The sequence below is a fragment of the Lytechinus pictus genome, chromosome 10 (genome assembly GCF_037042905.1).
Source record: "Lytechinus pictus isolate F3 Inbred chromosome 10, Lp3.0, whole genome shotgun sequence".
Classification (NCBI taxonomy): domain Eukaryota; kingdom Metazoa; phylum Echinodermata; class Echinoidea; order Temnopleuroida; family Toxopneustidae; genus Lytechinus; species Lytechinus pictus.
Window position 1 is genome coordinate 27,893,966 of NC_087254.1, and position 18,593 is coordinate 27,912,558.

Below are 18,593 nucleotides of genomic sequence, written 5' to 3' on the forward strand. Positions count from 1 at the left end.
TTTTTTTAAAGAAATGATGAAAAGAGTTCAATCTGCTTAATTAGTCAATCTCACATTGATTGACAGGAGCATTAGTTGAGTACGTGTAGTTAATAAATAGGCCTACCTGCCAATAGAAACTACACGAGTGGGTATAATTATTACTATGGTTATCATTAACATGGTATTTTTTCAAAGAATTAATGAAAAGTCTGCTTAGTCTATCTCACATTGATCGGCATGAGCTATTGTTGGGTGTAGTTAATAAATACATGCCAATAAAAACTAAACGAATGAGTATAATTATTATTACCATGGTATTTTTTCAAAGAATTAATGAAACGAATTTAATATGAAGTCTGCTTAGTCAATCTCACACTAATTAGCAGGAGCTATTGCTGTTGGGTGTAGTTAATAAATACATGCCAAATTAGAAAGAAACAGTCACGGCCGTTGTACAACACATTTTTGAATTGATGGAGAAACGAGATAAAATGAAACAGAAGGCAAAAGTTAATAACAGTGATCTAAATCGGAAAAAAATAAATAGTTGAAAAATAAAGTTACAAATAAAAACAAAAAAATACAAAAATAAAAAAATAAATATATTTTTGTGAAAAGCTGACCGAGACTAAAGACAGAAACAAAATTTTGCGAACTATGAAATCTCTCCTATCCAACAAAACTTATCCGTTATCTATTTCGAGTCTGTCTCATGATACTTGTGAAACTACAAATCATTAAAAAAAATCATTTGCCAGTGTTGCCAATGTTTTACATGCAGGTAATGATGCTTATACCTCACAAATGTGTAATGTTGCAAATAATGATATGGGCAACCTGTTGCCTAGTCGTTATGAAATCAATTCTAAATTATCGACAGTTTCTGCCACAGATGTATTGAAATAAATACAGTCTTAAAGGTCAAGTCCACCCCGACAAAATGTTGATTTGAATAAAAAGAAAAAAAATCCAACAAGAATAACACTGAAAATTTCATCAAAATCGGATATAAAATAAGAAAGTAATGACATTTTAAAGTTTTGCTTAATTTCACAAAACAACTATATGCACATCCTGGTCGATATGCAAATGAGGAGACTGATGACGTCATCCACTCACTATTTCTTTTGTATTTTCTTACATGAAATATGACATATTCTAATTTTCCACTCATTGTCAAGTGAAACAACGATTAATTCCTCCCTGAACATGTGGAATTAGCATTGTTTAATACTGTATGGTTCAGTCAAGTTGGCCCTTATCGTCAAATGAGTAAAAAATGAAATATTGTATAATTCAAACAATAAAAAGCAAAATATTTGGGTGAGTGATGGACATCATTGACCGACTCATCTGCATGTCACTGAGTTGTGCATATCACTGTTTTGTAAAAAAAAATAAGGGAAACATTAAAATGCCATACCTTTGTTATTCTACATCCGATTTTGATGAAATTATCAGCGTTCTGCTCAACTCAGTGATATACAAATGAGAAAGTCGATGATGTTACTCACTCACTATTTTTTTTGTTTTTTATTGTTTGAATCATACAATATTTCAATTTTTACGAATTTGACAATTAGGATCCCCTTGCTTGAACCACAAAATGTTAAAATAATGGAATTCCATGTGTTCAGGGAGGAATGAAACTTAGGTTCACATGACAATGACGAGAAAATCAAAATATTTCATATTTCATATAATAAAATACAAAAAAATAGCTCATTTGCATATCGAACAGGATGTGCATATAACTGTTATGTGAAATTAAGCAAAACTTTAAAATGTCATAACTTTCTTATTTAACATCCGATTTTGATGAAATTTTTAGTGTTATGCTTGTTTGAGTTTTCTCTTTCTATTCAAATCAGCTTTTTGTTTGGGTGGACTTGTCCTTTAAGAATAGGAAATCAGTTGGCTGGACGGAATCAGTTATATGTATCAAAAACTTGTGCAACGGATATTTATAAAATAATTGCATATGGGGTAGTTTCATCCCCATGGAAAATTGCAAAAATTACACCACTGCAGAAGAGGCAATAAATGTGAGCCGGATAATTACAGGTCATATCATTATTGCCTTGTGTCTCGAAGCTTTTAGAGAAGGTTGTTCAAAATCTATTACTCCGTTACTTGAATAACAATGATTTATTATTAGTTAGCAAACAATCGGACTGTAGGTCGAAACACTCCACAACTACTGCCATAATCCGATGAGGTGGCTGATGAATGGCCTGCACTTCCACTTTCTGGACTGAGCTACCCCGGGTGAGCTACCACCAATTTTCACAATCTTGTATCATGTTGCACCACTAGCACGTACCACAGGCACAATGACCAACACCGCACATCATATGGCATCTCCATCATCAGAAACTCTTACAACTCTACTATAGCCCAGCAATAGCAGTAACTTGAATGCACTTCCACCATTCGTAATACTGCGCAACCTTCCTTGCACCACCAGTCCCTTGGCTGTACTGCTACTGTACCAATTTTCACCGACTTGCACCACATTGCACCATAGGCACAATGACAAACACCAAAAACCAGTAAACTTCCACTGTCCAAAAGCATTAAAGCGTTCTGACAGCAGTAATCGCCTTCACTTCCTCCATTCATAGACTGTGTAACCTGGCACCAACAATTGTTTGGCTGAACTCCCATCAACATTCGACTTGCACCACAATGACCAACATTGCACCCAGAACAACCCAGAGCAACTTTGGCAACAACTCTCTAGCAACCACCTTCTACCTGGTCGACAGTGGGAATGTACTACCTTCATCCTCCAGCATCCACAAGGCCGTCTATCTTGCCTGCACAATCACTTGCGCTACTACTTCCTGGACTGAACTGCCACAACTTTCACCATCTTGCACCACCACATGTACCACCTCCAGCCATCTAATAAGCCAGTTCACGGTTAGCCCATGATCAACTTTTCTCAAATGACCCTTGTGATTTTTCATTAGGATAAGCACAATCAGTTTCAAATGTAGATGTTGCGTAAGCTTTGCCGGTAGAGTATTCAAATTTTAAGAACAAAAGGCATTGTATAGACCAGGTGACTAGAATAGTACATCAGGGATAAAGTTTGGAAATCTGTTTTACTGTCTGCCTTTGGCACATTTGACTATTGTTTAGGCTACTGTCAAATACCAGTGATTATGAAGGCTCTATTTATTACTCTTCAGCTTGGATGAGATAAATATTTTGAAAGGAATACATGAATAATCATCAAATCACAAATGCCTATGTCAGTGAATTTGAAAGCCACCTTCATGGCTGTCTCCAATGACCTTTTTCTGCTCGTGCGCAGTTTACAACCGTGAACAGGCTTATTAATGTACACTACAACGTCCTACAACCAACATGAGCTAAAGGGAATGATTAAATTTGGTAACTTGTGTATAAAAGAAGACTAACTCCAACACTTCATAGTTTTTACATATATGTATTTATTCATGTTTCAAAAGTACCTCATTATTATACATTCAATATCAATACTGGGCATTCTGAGGATATTAAGACGATGAAATGTATACACACACTGTGGTAAAATATCGTCCATTCAAAAGATTTGTTCAATATACAGAACTAATTTGTTTGGGTAATGTTTTTAAATGGAATTTCTTATGAAGGGGGTTTCAAATTATGCCTAACAGAAGGTAATTGAAGCACTGACATAGCAACAAACCTTGCCCATGACTCATTGAAAGTGCCATTATTCTATATTGGAAGCTTCCCAGTGACAGCAGAAATGTTACAGAGCTCTGAAGTGAGACTAAATTGGACTGAATTATACATAACCAGAATCTTCTACTGTTTTTTTGTATATCCAGTATAAATTCTTTGCTTGAATTTTGCTATTAATGTGCAATTCCACTGCATCTATAAGCTCCATTCAACCGAGACAAAATAAATTCTTGTGCTTTGATCAGAGCATGGATGTAGAAAAGGAAGGAGTACCATCTCACTCATTTCACTTAAAGCCATGTTTGATGTTGCAGGGATCAATATATCAGGCATAAGCTTCATCAGCTTTTTCTTACATATCGTAGAAAAAGATTACTACCATACTGGCCACATACAATAGGAAATATGCTTTTGCAATGATAGGTACTTTTTGCTACCTCTGGTCGGATATATGAGCAGACACATTGCTAACCTTTACGGGAAGAGCAAAAATATTTTTTGCAATTCTTATTGAAACATGATTTGAAATTACTCAACTGGGCGCATGTGGCCGCAACTGTGACACATAACATTGCAAATGGGTGTATTCCCTGAAACTACATGTTATTTTACCTCTTTTATAATGAGGAAGTGTGTGGAAATTTGTAAATCTTGATTTTAAAATTGTCAAATTCTGAGGTTTTTCACATTTTGAAACTATTATCACACAATATTTCACCCAATTTCAGGACATACTAAGACTTTGACATATATTTTGTCATGTGTTTAATATCCCCATTTTGTGATCAAATAAAATTGGAAATATTTCACAATTATCTATTTTTAACACAAATCACTTTTCAGTTTGACCATGAAACTGGCGACATCACAAGTCGCCACCATAGGCTACAGTGCACCTGTGTATTCTTTTCTTTATAAATCAAAAGCTACATTAATTAATTTGCATTTCATTGTCACTCCATCCTTTTTACCTCCATGATTAGAAGCTTCCCAGCTATGGCAGCCATGTTACAGAGCTCTTAAGTGAGACTAAATTGGACTAAATTGTACTAACCAGTATCTCCAACTGTTTTTCACATATCCAGTATAAATCCTTCGCTTGAATTCCACTATTATGTGTAATTCCACTCCATGCGTAACCTCCATTCAACCGAGACAAAATAAATTCTTGTGCTAGGATCAGAGACACACATCGTTACGACCTGTTTGGAAGTCTTTCAGAAACATCTCAGCCATTACTAGTTACTTTTTTTAATATTTATCTAAATTGGCTAATGAGAAATGATACAATTAGCATTACTGAAATGTTCAAGGAGCTGCAGAACCATATATAAACACATTTTGTTAACTATGGCATGTCATGGTTTGAATCCCAGCCATGGAGTGTTTTCCTTCAGCAAGAAATTTACCCTCATTGCATTGCACTAAACCCAGGTGAGGCGATGGGTACCCGGCAGGAATAATTCCTTGAATGCGCCGAGCGCTGGAAGGCAGCTCGAGCTAAAGCCAAAGTGACAATAATTTGCGCCTCTGAAGAGATTATTTCTAGATAAATGGTGCTATAAAATGTTGTTTATTATTATAGTGAATGTTATATCAAGCTCTTGCACAATAAATCGACGAGTAACTGGCCCAAAGAAGAGGCTAAGTGTGAGGCCAAAGTTACTACAGAACCCTTGTTACACAAAGCTGAATGCTTGATTGGAGAACCGATCTTTTATTGCTTGATGTGCAATGAACCATACAAAATCAATTGTATGATCGATCGCTAGGCTTCTTGACACAGGCCCCTGGCGTTCCAACAAAATTTCACATTGTATTAAATGATTAATTTCAAACAGTGGCAAATGGCATATTATGAACTCAAATGTATGTTTCAAGGTGAACCCCAGGATAGCAGTTTGTATTTTCCATTCGTAACGGATTATTTCAGACATACAATTTTAACAAAATGAACATTCAACTTACAGAATGGAAGAAGTGTACCACCCCGCTATTGATGCTGATGACAAGCTGAAACTAGAACCAGTAATAATTATGAGTCATGTGAAAGAAACCACTCTACTCCAATATGATACTAGTGGTCACTAAACATCAATATTAGCATTTAACTGATGTTCAAAGTGGACCTAGGAATGACCGATAGGGGAACCCAAAAAGGCCCCTATTTATCTTTGAAAAAGTGATGTCGCTATTAATAAAATTGTGATTTCACATACACATGATAGTTTAATTCCTAAGACTATTACTGTTGTATAACAACAATCACTTTTGAAAATAGGATAGGTGGACCAAAAGCTGGAAAATCTACAGTAATAGCAAGGCTTCCAATGATATTTAAGTTGAGCGAGAAGGAAAATATTGTATGAAATCTACTATCACTAAAATCAGAGCAAATTGTCCCCTCTCTCATAGCAATAGAGTAACAATGCTTCATTATCGTTGATTAATTGTCTTTGTTTTATGCGTAAGAAATGGTGTAAAACAAATTAAAGGAAGAATAAAAATGAATTCTTATGCTCTTGAACTATTAAAACAAAATCTTCTACACAAGGCAAATAAAGAAAAACTGAGGCTTGAAATCCTTTCATAAGGAAAATATATGTATATTCAGGAAAATAACAGCATCATGTACTAAAAGGACATAACACAGTTACCAAGTATGTAGTATATCAAACTCTAACATGTAATTGCTACAATGCCAGCAATTCTGATAATTATATTCAGCCCAAACTTCATGTCACTGTTATATTAAATTTAACATATTTTCTATAAAAAAAATATGATCATGAAAGTCTCGTTAACATACGGTGAGACAAAGAACAGAGCACTTTTTCTTTCATGATGTTCAGAAGTAGAGAGACAAATCACCTCATTTATGCAAATCAACTTGCTTTACATGTTTAAAGTCACCAAACTTGTCAAAAAATGTCATTCTGGTGGCACGAGTCACGTTCATAAATCATTTTTATGCAAGATGAGTTTGTCCGCAAAACAAGCTCAGCTTTGACCAATTACAGTATACAGTACTTTACGCTAACCTGTTTTCTTGTATCTGATTGGAAAAAAGCTTATCGAGGCCTTATGGCAGAAAGCTTTGGCAGAAAGCTTTTGCTCCTAAAGGCCAAAAGATTTTTACTTGCACCTTGGCTAGACAACAAATTTTATTTATCACTTTACTTCCTTTCCACATGTTCCTGCAACTACAACTTTTCTGCACAAGTGCGACAAAGCTTCGACTCTACAAGAAGGATGTACTCTAATGGAAGAAAAAGAAGAAAAACGTGGGTTTTTTTTTCATGCCTTACATGTATGTCCCGTTCTCTTTGTACAGAAAATGTTATTAAACTTTGTGACACCATATCTGACAGAGGCTGCACAAGGTTACAACATATATTGCGAAACAAACCTGCTAAGTTTATTGTGTTTACACTATATCTTTTGGTCTCAAGAAATTGTACAAAGTCTTATTGACAAACTAATGTACATGTATAATGATGATTTCATTATGATGTCACAAACCATGGTATATGTGACAAGCTTTACACAACTGGATTGGATCAAACATCTTACTCTTTTGTACTAGAAAAAAAAAAGTTGATTTATGCAGTTTGATGTTAACTTGCAACAAGAGTCTCTTGCATCTTCTCCCTTTTTTTCAATTTGTAAACAAAAAGTACTGCTGAACTTTGTCATATCTGAATAAGCCTATAGCAACATGACACTGTCTAAATTCACAAAGAAAGTTCAGATATTCCATCTAGAAAGCTGGCAAATGGCTTTAGAGCTGGTTTGACTTCAGCCTCAAGAAAATTGGTGACCTGAAATAAATGAGAGAACACATGAAATATAAAGGTAAGGATCATAACAGAGTCTGAATAAAATGATGAACTGGAGGAGGTGCTTATCACATGTACTCATGAGAATTGACCAATGTGCAGAGTCAATATGCCTCCACCACAATATAGACCCTTTTAATCTCTGACATTTCAAAATACAAGTATGCAAATGTAAATTAAGTTAAAATTTGATAGTTATTGGGTCTTGGCCTGCATAATTATATGTAATTAACAATAAGTCATTACAATAGATCTCTACAACATTCAACATTTGACTCTGTGAACAATCAATGTCCCATAAAAGTTTTGCGAGGCACAAATGATATAAACGAAAAAGAGAGTTGGTGATGCATTATTCTGTCTACGTATATTCCATAATTTGCATCAAATTGATTCATCCATAATTTGGTAATTATTTTGATTAGAAATTGGCTCTTGAATTATAAGAAGTCACAATGATCACAATTTCCCATGTTCAAGGTAAAGTGAAAACACATAAAAAGAAGGAAAAATAGAAAATTTCATAATCCAATAGAATACGTAACAACAAGTGTGTAGCATCATTGGCTACTGCACTGTATACCAAAAGTGCCATGCTTTTAATAGCTGAGGAAACGGGATAAATAAATAAAAGCCTCAAATTTGGTATTTTTCACAAAATTTTGATAAATTTGTCAGCATTGTGCTTTTTGTTAATTTTTCCCTACTTTCTTATTGAGGTACACCATAGACTTGGCTATTAAACAACAATTGTTTCTCATCATGAGAACGAAAAAAAAGATGAACCGATAAATAGATGGTCGGACTAATAACTGACAACAAATGGCTCTCAACTATGGTGAGCCAAGACACAACAATATTCTTGGAGAGCATTTCTGTTCTCAAGACTATATCATAGAAAAGCAACAGAATTAATAAGTCTTCTCATATAATTCATTGACATGTAATTAGGGAATTTGTTTAGTTAGCACTTACCTGTTCTGGAGCTCTGCCCACAAAAGTGGAGGGATCAAGGAGCTTGTCTAGTTGATCGTGAATAGGTGAAAAATAGGATGACCGCCTGATTCTATCTACGAGGTCATTGTCTCCTCCTTCTTGCTTGACCACTGCAGCTGCTTCTTGTGACATTGTGCGGATATGCTCATGGCAATCCTACGAAAACAAAGTTCGGACAAACTGAAGATATATTTCCTCCAAACAGCAGACTTCATTTGTTTTTGCATTTTGACAACGTTAAGGATAAACCAACCTTTGGGCAGCAATAGGCTTTGTAGACTTTTGGTAAGTATGCTATTCCTATTTATCTATTTATGATTCCTTGTAGTTGTATAGGGTAGCAATGGAAGTGACAAAACTGATTTCCACATTATATACATACAAGTGGTCGATCAGAAGATGATACAAGAAAAAAAAGGAAAGATTCAAGATATTTCGAATTTCCTTCAAAATCATTAAAATTATCTGGAGATATCTACCCCCCAAATTACAACACAGTAATCTACTATTTCTTTGATTACATGGGTGATTTTGTTTCATTCTACATATCCCATATATTCAAATAAAACATGTTTTGTGTGTGATTGATTTATCAAACTTTACCCTGGTAAACAATGCCAAATGTTAAGAGAGATAGCAACAAAATATGTCATCATAGTGTCCTAAAGACATCAAATATCATGCAGATGTAGGGTTTTACAGGCATTAACACTTCAGAGGACAATTGCAGACACCACAGTCAGAAGGCAAATTATTCGATCTCGTTTTTTTATAAATAAAGCTTACTGACATTTCACCATGAAAAAAATCACCCTTTTTCTATAAGCATAGGATAATTTTAATACTTTGACAAGCCTACAAGATCATCATTATTCAACTAATATGAATGTCATTGTGCGTCATTGTGCAAAATGGACGTATTCCAAGGGTGCGCTTGATAACCATGTCTTGTGTACAGTATCTTCCATTTTGATGTCACAAAAGAAACATAACTTGTGATATTAGCTTGAGCTTTTTATTGCAATACAGGCTACAAAAGGCAGATTAGTGTAGTGTCTCATTTTAACAAAGAGGGTTAATGTTACACGATCGGTAAATCCATAGCCAATCAGTATTTTATGGAGTATATTAAAACAATGTAAGATTCAATTTTTTTTTTCATTAAATACTTGCAAATTATGCAGACACAGCAGTCTTGGCTGCAGTTGAAAAAATGATTTTTTTTTTTTGCAAAGAATCCCATATTAAGCCCAGGAATATGCTGCCAACATTTCTATTTACATTACTTAAGGACAAATGTTGGCAGCAAAATCCTGAACTAAACCCGAATACATTTCCCAGAGGGTAGCAAACTACACAGGATCTTCACTACAAACTGTCAAGGTCAGTAACAGTTTAAATGAAAAGCATGCAGTCGGTAGTAAAATCACAGGTGTAAGGATGTCAAAGGCATTACAGAACCATCAGGAGAGAAGTTGTAATTGAAATTGTAGAGTGAAAGACGACTGCCCTCTGCAGGGCGAATGCTTAAGGCGACCGTCTTCAAGGCTACCATCATCCATGGTCAAAATGATGAAACCCTATAGGTTTATTTTGGTCTGAGGGGAATCTTTAAGGAGACTGAAACCACACTAGATCAATCCGCGAGGAAAAATACGAAAACGAAACAGGCCTTTCAAATAACAACTGAGGTCTACAATGGAAGGGGACAAATCACAAGATTCATGGGACATCTTGAAGAGATTAAACCTAGGAAAGAGAAAAAGTGGGATGTGCAATATGTGCAAACTAGCAATAGCAATAAATAAGGGAACTCAATCCACAATCACTCGGAGATAATTACAAGTGCCGTTACAAAAGAAAACAGCAAACCATGCAGACTGACATCCCATGCATTGGTCCACAATTGGGCTGCAAGTATTGCTGATCTCGAGTAAGGTTAACCTTCATGCTTAACCTTACTCTGGGCAATACTTACAGACCTTACAATCGTGATGAAGGCCATGTGCCCGAAATCTTGACAAAGACTGGTACCCATCTTGCTACGGCCCTCTCCGTACTCTTGATGTCAAATATGCGTGTGTGTGAGAGGGTGGGGGTGTGTGTGTTTGTCTCAGGAAATACATAATCGGTGGGTCAATTATTTCAACCCTTCACCCATTAGCAAATAGCAAGTGTGTGTAAGGTGTATTATTTCTATCCTTTGGACAATAGAAGCATTTTCTACAGTAGGACACGTGTTTTGATGCAGAATCTTATGGCAAACATGTTAGGGATTACACATGTTCAAATCTTCATCAAAGTCGATCCAAAAAGTATCTGATTCCAAATGGACAGGCAGCTTTGGGTGGTTCAGTGAACACAGGGTGGGGCAATTTCACACAAAGGGTGAGTTCCTAACGCAGTGTGCATAGCTTTACAAAATGGACAAAACAGAAAAATTTATAAAAACAAGTGGAATGCCTGTGGAGGTCTCACCTGCATCATGCGATTCAATATAGCAGCAGTGCTGACTTTGAAAACTACTATCAATTTTTCACAAAAAACACCATTCATATAATGAAACAATACTACCTTCATTGACATTTGACCTTGATCATGTGACCTAAAACTTGTCAGTGAAACTTGATTACCCCTATATCCACATTTTATACACTATATCTATAAAATTTGAAAGTAATGACAGCAATCTAATAATTACCTCTAAAATGGCCAAAGTTCAATGACCTTACATGACCTTTGACCTTGATCATGTGACGCGAAACTTGCACAGGATGTTCAGTGATACTTGATTACTCTTATGTCCAAGTTTCATGAATCAGATCTATAAACTTTCAAAGTTATGATGGTAATTCAATAGATACCCCCATTATGGCCAAAGTTCATTGACCTTTGACCTTGGTCATGTGACCTGAAATGCGCACAGGATGTTCAGTGATACTTGATTACTCTTATGTCCAAGTTTTATGAACTAGACCAATAAACTTTCAAAGTTATGATGGTAATTCAACAGATACCCCCAATTTGGCCAAGGTTCATTGACCCTAAATGACCTTTGACCTTGGTCATGTGATGTGAAACTCAAGCAGGATGTTCAGCGATACTTGATTACTCTTATGTCTAAGTTTCATGAACTAGGTCCATATATTTTCTAAGTTATGATGACATTTCAAAAACTTAACCTTAGGTTAAGATTTTGATGTTGATTCCCCCAACATGGTTTAAGTTCATTGACCCTAAATGACCTTTGACCTTGGTCATGTGACCTGAAACTCAGGCAGGATGTTCAGTAATACTTGATTAACCTTATGGCCAAGTTTCATGAACTAGGTCCATACACTTATTAAGTTATGCTGTCATTTCAAAAACTTAACCTTAGGTTAAGATTTGGTGTTGACGCCGCCGCCGCCGTCGGAAAAGCGGCGCCTATAGTCTCACTCTGCTATGCAGGTGAGACAAAAAGAAAAACGGCATAAAGTGGCTACAAAATGGCCAAGTTGCTAACTGTCTATAAGGTTACAGAAGGGACGTGGCACACCTATATGGTTTTTCTCAAGAGTGTAATTAAACTAGACGTCACACTCACAATACATCCACTCTCTCTCCTACCTGTCTGCTGCCACCTGCCTTCACCATAGCCATGATGATGTTCTCTGTAGCCATGAAAGGAAGCTCTTGGAGTATATGGCGCTCAATCACCTGCAAGTATTTTGAAGAAAATTGTCATGAAAAGTATTTTCAAGAGTCTTTCTAAAAATTTGTGAATATCATGTCTCGAGGATCTCAGCCTAAAGCCTAATACCTTTATTACATTCCATCAGTGAAAAAACAAATATGGCTCAGGGCAATTTTGCCCCCAAAATGCTCAAAACAGCCCTGAAAATTCCCATTAACTGTAATATTTTATATAGGATATTTTTCCTGTTCTCTAGAATTACCCAGTAAGTTATGAAAAGTAGCCCTAAAAAACAAAAACTAATTTAATCTCTGCATTCCATCATTAACATAAATAGGAAAGCTGTAAACTGCATCCGGGCTCGGTGGTCTGTGAAACACTATCCTACATGTCGACACAAAAGCAGATTACAAATGAGTCTGTTATGGAAATGAATAGATCCATTTGCAAATTCAAACCGAAGCACCACTGGCTACCAAGCACTGTGCAGCCCATCTGGCCATGTTATTGTCGCAACAAAATGTCCGTGTAATCAAGCTACAGGTCAACAGACAGTTGCTGAATTCAAAGGGATTTTTTTTTTACAATGACTATCAAATATATTGATATTAGCACTCAGGATGAGGCCAGACTTCCCAAGGAAGGTCGATGCTCAGGCCATTCTTCATTTGGCATACATGGTCTATTGTGGGCTTAAAGCTTTCAGATTTCATCAGACAATTGATCATTTGAAAATTCAAAGCTTACCAAAGTGTACTGACCTTTTTTTTTAATTGATTGACTCTGTGAGAAAATATGCATTTGATCATTGATCAGGGCCCCCGTCTTACAAAGAGTAATGATTGATCTAATCAACCTCAACTATATGGAAATCCATCAATGTCATAATTTTTCATACAGGAAATTTGAACAACGTCCTTTGTAAGCAAAGAAATGCACACTGAATTCTAAATTCTGAAAAAGTGATGAACATACATATATATCCAGAAAATATTCTGAACAAATATGCTTTTTAGATGTTGAAGTTACTGGCTTTCCATGGTTGTGGTTCATCAGACCAATCTCAACTCTTTGTAATACGGGATCCAGATTTAATATCCTCTCTTGGTAATCTTAATCCCTTTCTTTACAAGGGCACTTCATACAGAGTAGGTGAGAGGGTAGGGGTGGAGTAGAGGAGAGGTGAAAAGAGATAACAAGTGGAATGCCTCTGGCCGTCTCACCTGCATCACGCGATTCAATATAGCAGCAGTGCTGATTTTGAAAACTACTATAACTCGCACAAGATGTTCAGTGATACTTGGTTACTCGTATTTCCACGTTTTATGAATTAGACCAATACACTTATAGAGATATGATGGCAATTCAACAAATACCCCCAACGTGGCCAAAGTTCTTTGACCTTACATGACCTTTGACCTTGATCATGTGACCTGAAACTCGCACAGGATGTTCAGTGATACTTGATTACTCTTATGTCCAAGTTTTATGAACTAGACCAACACATTTTCAAATTTATGGCTGTAATTCAACAAATACCCCAATTTGGCCAAAGTTCATTGACCCTAAATGACCTTTGACCTTGATCATGTGACCTGAAACTTGCACAGGATGTTCAGTAATACTTGATTACTATTATGTCCAAGTTTCATGAATCAGATCCATAAACTTTCAAAGTTATGATGGTAATTCAACAGATACCCCCAATTCGGCCAAAGTTCATTGACCCTAAATGACCTTTGACCTAGGTCATGTGTCGTGAAACTCATGCAGGATGTTCAGTGATACTTGATTAACCTTATGTATAAGTTTCATGAACTAGGTCCATATATTTTCTAATTTATGATGACATTTCAAAAACTTAACCTTAGGTTAAGATTTTGATGTTGATTCCCCCAACATGGTCTAAGTTCATTGACCCTAAATGACCTTTGACCTTGGTCATGTGACATGAAACTCAGGCAGGATGTTCAGTAATACTTGATTAGCCTTATGGCCAAGTTTCATGAACTAGGTCCATATACTTTCTAAGTTATGCTGTCATTTCAAAAACTTAACCTCAGGTTAAGATTTGGTGTTGACGCCGCCGCCGCCGCCGTCGCCGTCGGAAAAGCGGCGCCTATAGTCTCACTCTGCTATGCAGGTGAGACAAAAACAGAGAGAAACTAAGAGAGAGACAACAATTCTCGCTACCCCAAATAGGAACAAAAATCTCATAATGCGCGAGACGAGATAATTTTCACTCCGTCGGGTCGTCATCACCACTTCCGGTTAAGAGTCATGCTCGCGCGAGGTTCGCGATACTGAGTTTTCCACCACGCTGAAATCGATGCCAATCAGCGTAATATGTACAGAGTATAATACTTTTTATTACATTTGGTCAGTTTTGATTCCATTTAAATTATAAATAAAAATAAAAAATATATTTCACGTGAAAATAATTTTTATTCATTTTTTTATTTGGTTAAAAAAAAATCAAACAAATAATGAATATCTTAAAATGTTGCATTTAGCGACCGGCCTGACATCACGATCGTATTCAACTAGACGCTAAATATATACAGCATTCATTTCGTTCAATTTTTCGTCGACCACAAAATGGATAAAAATCAGTTTCGGAACTTAAAAAAATCTTAACTGACAGATGAATACCGTGCAATGGAAAGCGTCGGGCAGAATTAGTGACTTTAGCAGAAAAGGCTGTAAAACTGTTAAACTGTATCGTAAAAGAGAGGGTTGTGATCACGAACTTTCCGAGCGAAAGCGACGTTGTGTTGTTGTGCATGACGGACGACACTGTTGATCTGAATGGCAAAACAGTGCATTGGACTTCCGAACAGGAAGTTGTAATACCGAAAAAGCTATCCCATAATGCAATGCACGTTACAGGGATTTTCCCGGATCTCGGCGAAATCGCTATTTGGGGTAGCGAGAATTAACAAGGGGTATTATGCTAACCTTGAGGTATACAACCATTCCTTCAGAAATGTTCTGGAGCGTGCTGAGTAGGACATCTGCCGTCAAGAACGCTTCTGCTATACATATCCTCCTGAAGATGATGGGAATAATGTAAGATTATACATTGATTAAAGTATTTTTTTCTGAGGACACTTACGCATTGAATGAAATCTAAAATATTCATATCTCTAGTGAACATAGACAGTAAACAACACTGACAAGCATGATCAATTGACTGGGACGGTGCTTCGCTGATTCACTGATTCTAAAAATCCCTATTATCAGTGTCTGGAATCTACAAAGAACCTAGCAAGCAAGAAACTAATATGGAAGTTAGTCATTCGTAATACTAGCTCTGTCTTCATAAAACCGAATCTATCCACGCCCGAGATAACCCATCAATGGAATTATACTGAAGTGGAGGCTGTCCTATCTTTAAGTGACAAAGTGACGGACCTCAGGTTACAGACATCTGGTTTAACACACAATCAGTAACCGGCTTACTAGGTTTTGTTCCCTGTACATAAGCAGATTAATTTCTTATAATTTTTTCCTTGTTGGTGGATGAATATAGTCCATGGGCTTGTATTTACTAAGCTAAGCAATTGTTCATTTACATGTAGTATATTTCTATGCTAGCTTGCATATAACAATCACAGAAATCAAGCACATAAATCAACCATATGACCTGCACAACACTTTGATTATGGTGAGCGGGTTAGCATTCCAAATTGTATCAAATCCCTCTCAAAGTGTTTGCCCAAACAACTCTTTTTTAGTACTCTTTATGTTTACCAGTACATGGTGCATGATTAGTTGACAATTTCTTTCCACTTTTTTCTTGCAAGTTTGTACCAGAACACTAACCAAACTAATGTTGTAACCCGCACCCGTTGCGGTACGGGTTAACCTGCCGGTATGCCCCCGATCGCGGGTTGCGGGCCGGGCCGAGTTCATTCTCAAACCCGCAGACCGTCATACGAAAAAAAGGGAGAAGTAACGACGCATAATAAAAACATTAACAATGAAAATTGAGTTAGGATCATGTGCTTCTTACGTGGCGGATTCTTTTAAAGACGTAGATATTTCCTTTTAAAATATGCCGGCGTATTTTTGTCTTGTGAACAGGACTGAGACAGTTCGACATAATATTAATACATCGAGTTGCTCTTTCAAAGGAGCGCCAGTGCAGCGCAGTCAGAGAAAGAATTTTTAACGACTGGGAGAGGGGGAGAGAGAGATAGAGAGAGAGGGGATGTGTTCGGAGAATGTAAACAGAAGCCAGAATACATTGCGTAATCAGGTCTGGCAAGGAGCGAGTGATAGGCCACGTGGCAGAAAAAGAAATGTTTTATGACTTGGAGTGGGGCGAGTCGAGCCTGTTTCCATGGCAACGCTCGCTGTTTGAGCTCGAGGGATTTGCGGTGCACGGCAGTGAGACAGTTGTTTGCTTATTGGATTACCAAATTACGTCACGACCTGATAGAGCGTGCCGTCAGGTCAGAGTGTTAGCTGCCCTTTTTTGAAGACATGCTGTTACGTGGCCAGGACCAAATCTACATCTCAGCACACAAGAACCTAAACTTCTCCAACTCCTAAGTCACCCCAAACCCTCACAATCGATGACACATCTTTTAAAGACAGGGAAGCCGTGTTTGTGTATTTGATCTCTAGCCGCGAACTCTTTATTACTCCTAGTCTACATCCAGACTTGGGGTCGTCACACCTCCACCCCTAAGAACGAAAGTTATAACAGAACTTTCGTGACAAAATAGTACATAATCAATAATAAATGTGGTTATTGAGGAATAAAAGTTCCAGATTTATGGAAATTTTGATGCTAAAACCTTGGTTTAAAATACACTCAATAATTTGTTTAATTAGAGAACATTCCTTTTGAGAACGTTAGTATCCAAATACATGAAAAATGTACTCATTGAGTGATTAAGTAAAATATACTTTCACATCCAAATAAGGGTTTTTGTTTTGACTTTGAGTATCCTCGAAAACCACCGACAACGACAATTGAAAACATCATTGTATGAAAAATGCAATACAGTTGTACATCATGCTCATTCATTTTTGTCACACAATTTTTTTTTTAAATCACTAATCAAAAACACAATATGAAATTGGTTAAGCTGATAACTATATACTTTGTGAAGAAAATATCAGCAGAAATCAATGCCATGAAAACGCAGCCCCAATTACTTATTTTAGGTACAATTTCTTTGTGTTTTGTTTAATTTTTGCATCCATAAAGCTTACAAGCCCCCAGTGACAAAGACTGAGCATAAATGTACATGTATATCTTGATACAAAATAACAAACAGTTTGCCAAAAATAAGATCAATGATGGAAGTTAAAGTTCACTTTGGGTTCATTTTGATGAAGTATCAGTTCGCACTTCAGTTAGTGTTCAGTTCAGATTGTTCAACTTCCAGTTTCCAAGATCAGTTCAAATTGAAGTATATCTGTCAAAGTTCCGCTTCATCATTATCAATATCAAGATCCAGTACATCCGTTGGATTCAAATTCACCATTACTCAGTTTAAGTTCAAATACAATATTACTCGGCAAATCCACGAGACAAGGTATCTGCGATCACATTGTCCTTTCCGGGTATGTGTTCTATGGTAAGATTGTATTCCTGAAGGATCAAGGACCACCTCATCAGCCTAGCGTTCTTGTTCTTCATTCTGTTGAGGAAGGTCAAGGGATTGTGGTCTGTTCTGACCACCAATGGATTGTTCGATGTGTAGACATCAAAGTGTTGAAGGCCAAGAATCAGTGCGAGAGTCTCCTTCTCAATAGTGCTATACTTAACTTGATGGCTATTTAGTTTTTTTGACATGTAGCACACTGGTCGCTCTATCCCATCACAATCTTTTTGAAGAAGAACCCCTCCGACTCCAAGACCACTAGCATCAACTTCCAGCACGAACGTCTTGCTGAAGTCCGGTGCTGCCAAGACAGGCTCACTAGCAAGAGTTGCCTTCAAGCGTTCAAAAGCGATCTGACATGACGGTGTCCAAGTATATGGTACATCTTTCTTCAGTAGGTTCGTCAGAGGTGCAGAAACAGAAGCAAAGTTCTTGCAGAATTTCCGATAGAATCCGGACATCCCCAGAAAGCGACGTAGGGCTCGCTTATCCTCTGGAACCGGGAAGTCCACAATGGCTCCTACCTTTGCACTGATTGGACGTACTGTCCCAAGCCCAACCACATGGCCAAGGAACGATACCTGTGCATGAGCAAAGTCCGACTTCTTCAGATTCACAGTCAGGTTTGCCTTGGAGAGACGATCAAAGAGAGACTTCAGGCGATGCAGATGCTCTTCCCAGGTGTTGCTATATACCACAATGTCATCCAGGTATGCCTGACATCCTTCGAGACCAGCGATCACTGCATTCATCAACCGTTGGAAAGTGGCAGGGCTGTTC

The 18,593-nt window shown here is 37.0% G+C and overlaps 1 protein-coding gene across 1 annotated transcript in view; it reads right to left on the minus strand.

The window, feature by feature from the left end:
* Positions 1-4,303: 4,303 nt before the first annotated feature.
* LOC129270434 (adenylosuccinate lyase-like) overlaps positions 4,304-18,593 on the minus strand; it is a 33,154-nt gene continuing 18,864 nt past the window's right edge. The window contains exons 7-10 of the mRNA XM_064105714.1: positions 15,151-15,241; positions 12,126-12,215; positions 8,496-8,672; positions 4,304-7,502 (exon numbers count right to left, since the gene is read on the minus strand). Coding sequence (XP_063961784.1) covers positions 7,416-7,502; positions 8,496-8,672; positions 12,126-12,215; positions 15,151-15,241 — 445 coding nt within the window. The 3' untranslated portion in view covers positions 4,304-7,415. The remainder of the gene's footprint in view (positions 7,503-8,495; positions 8,673-12,125; positions 12,216-15,150; positions 15,242-18,593) is intronic.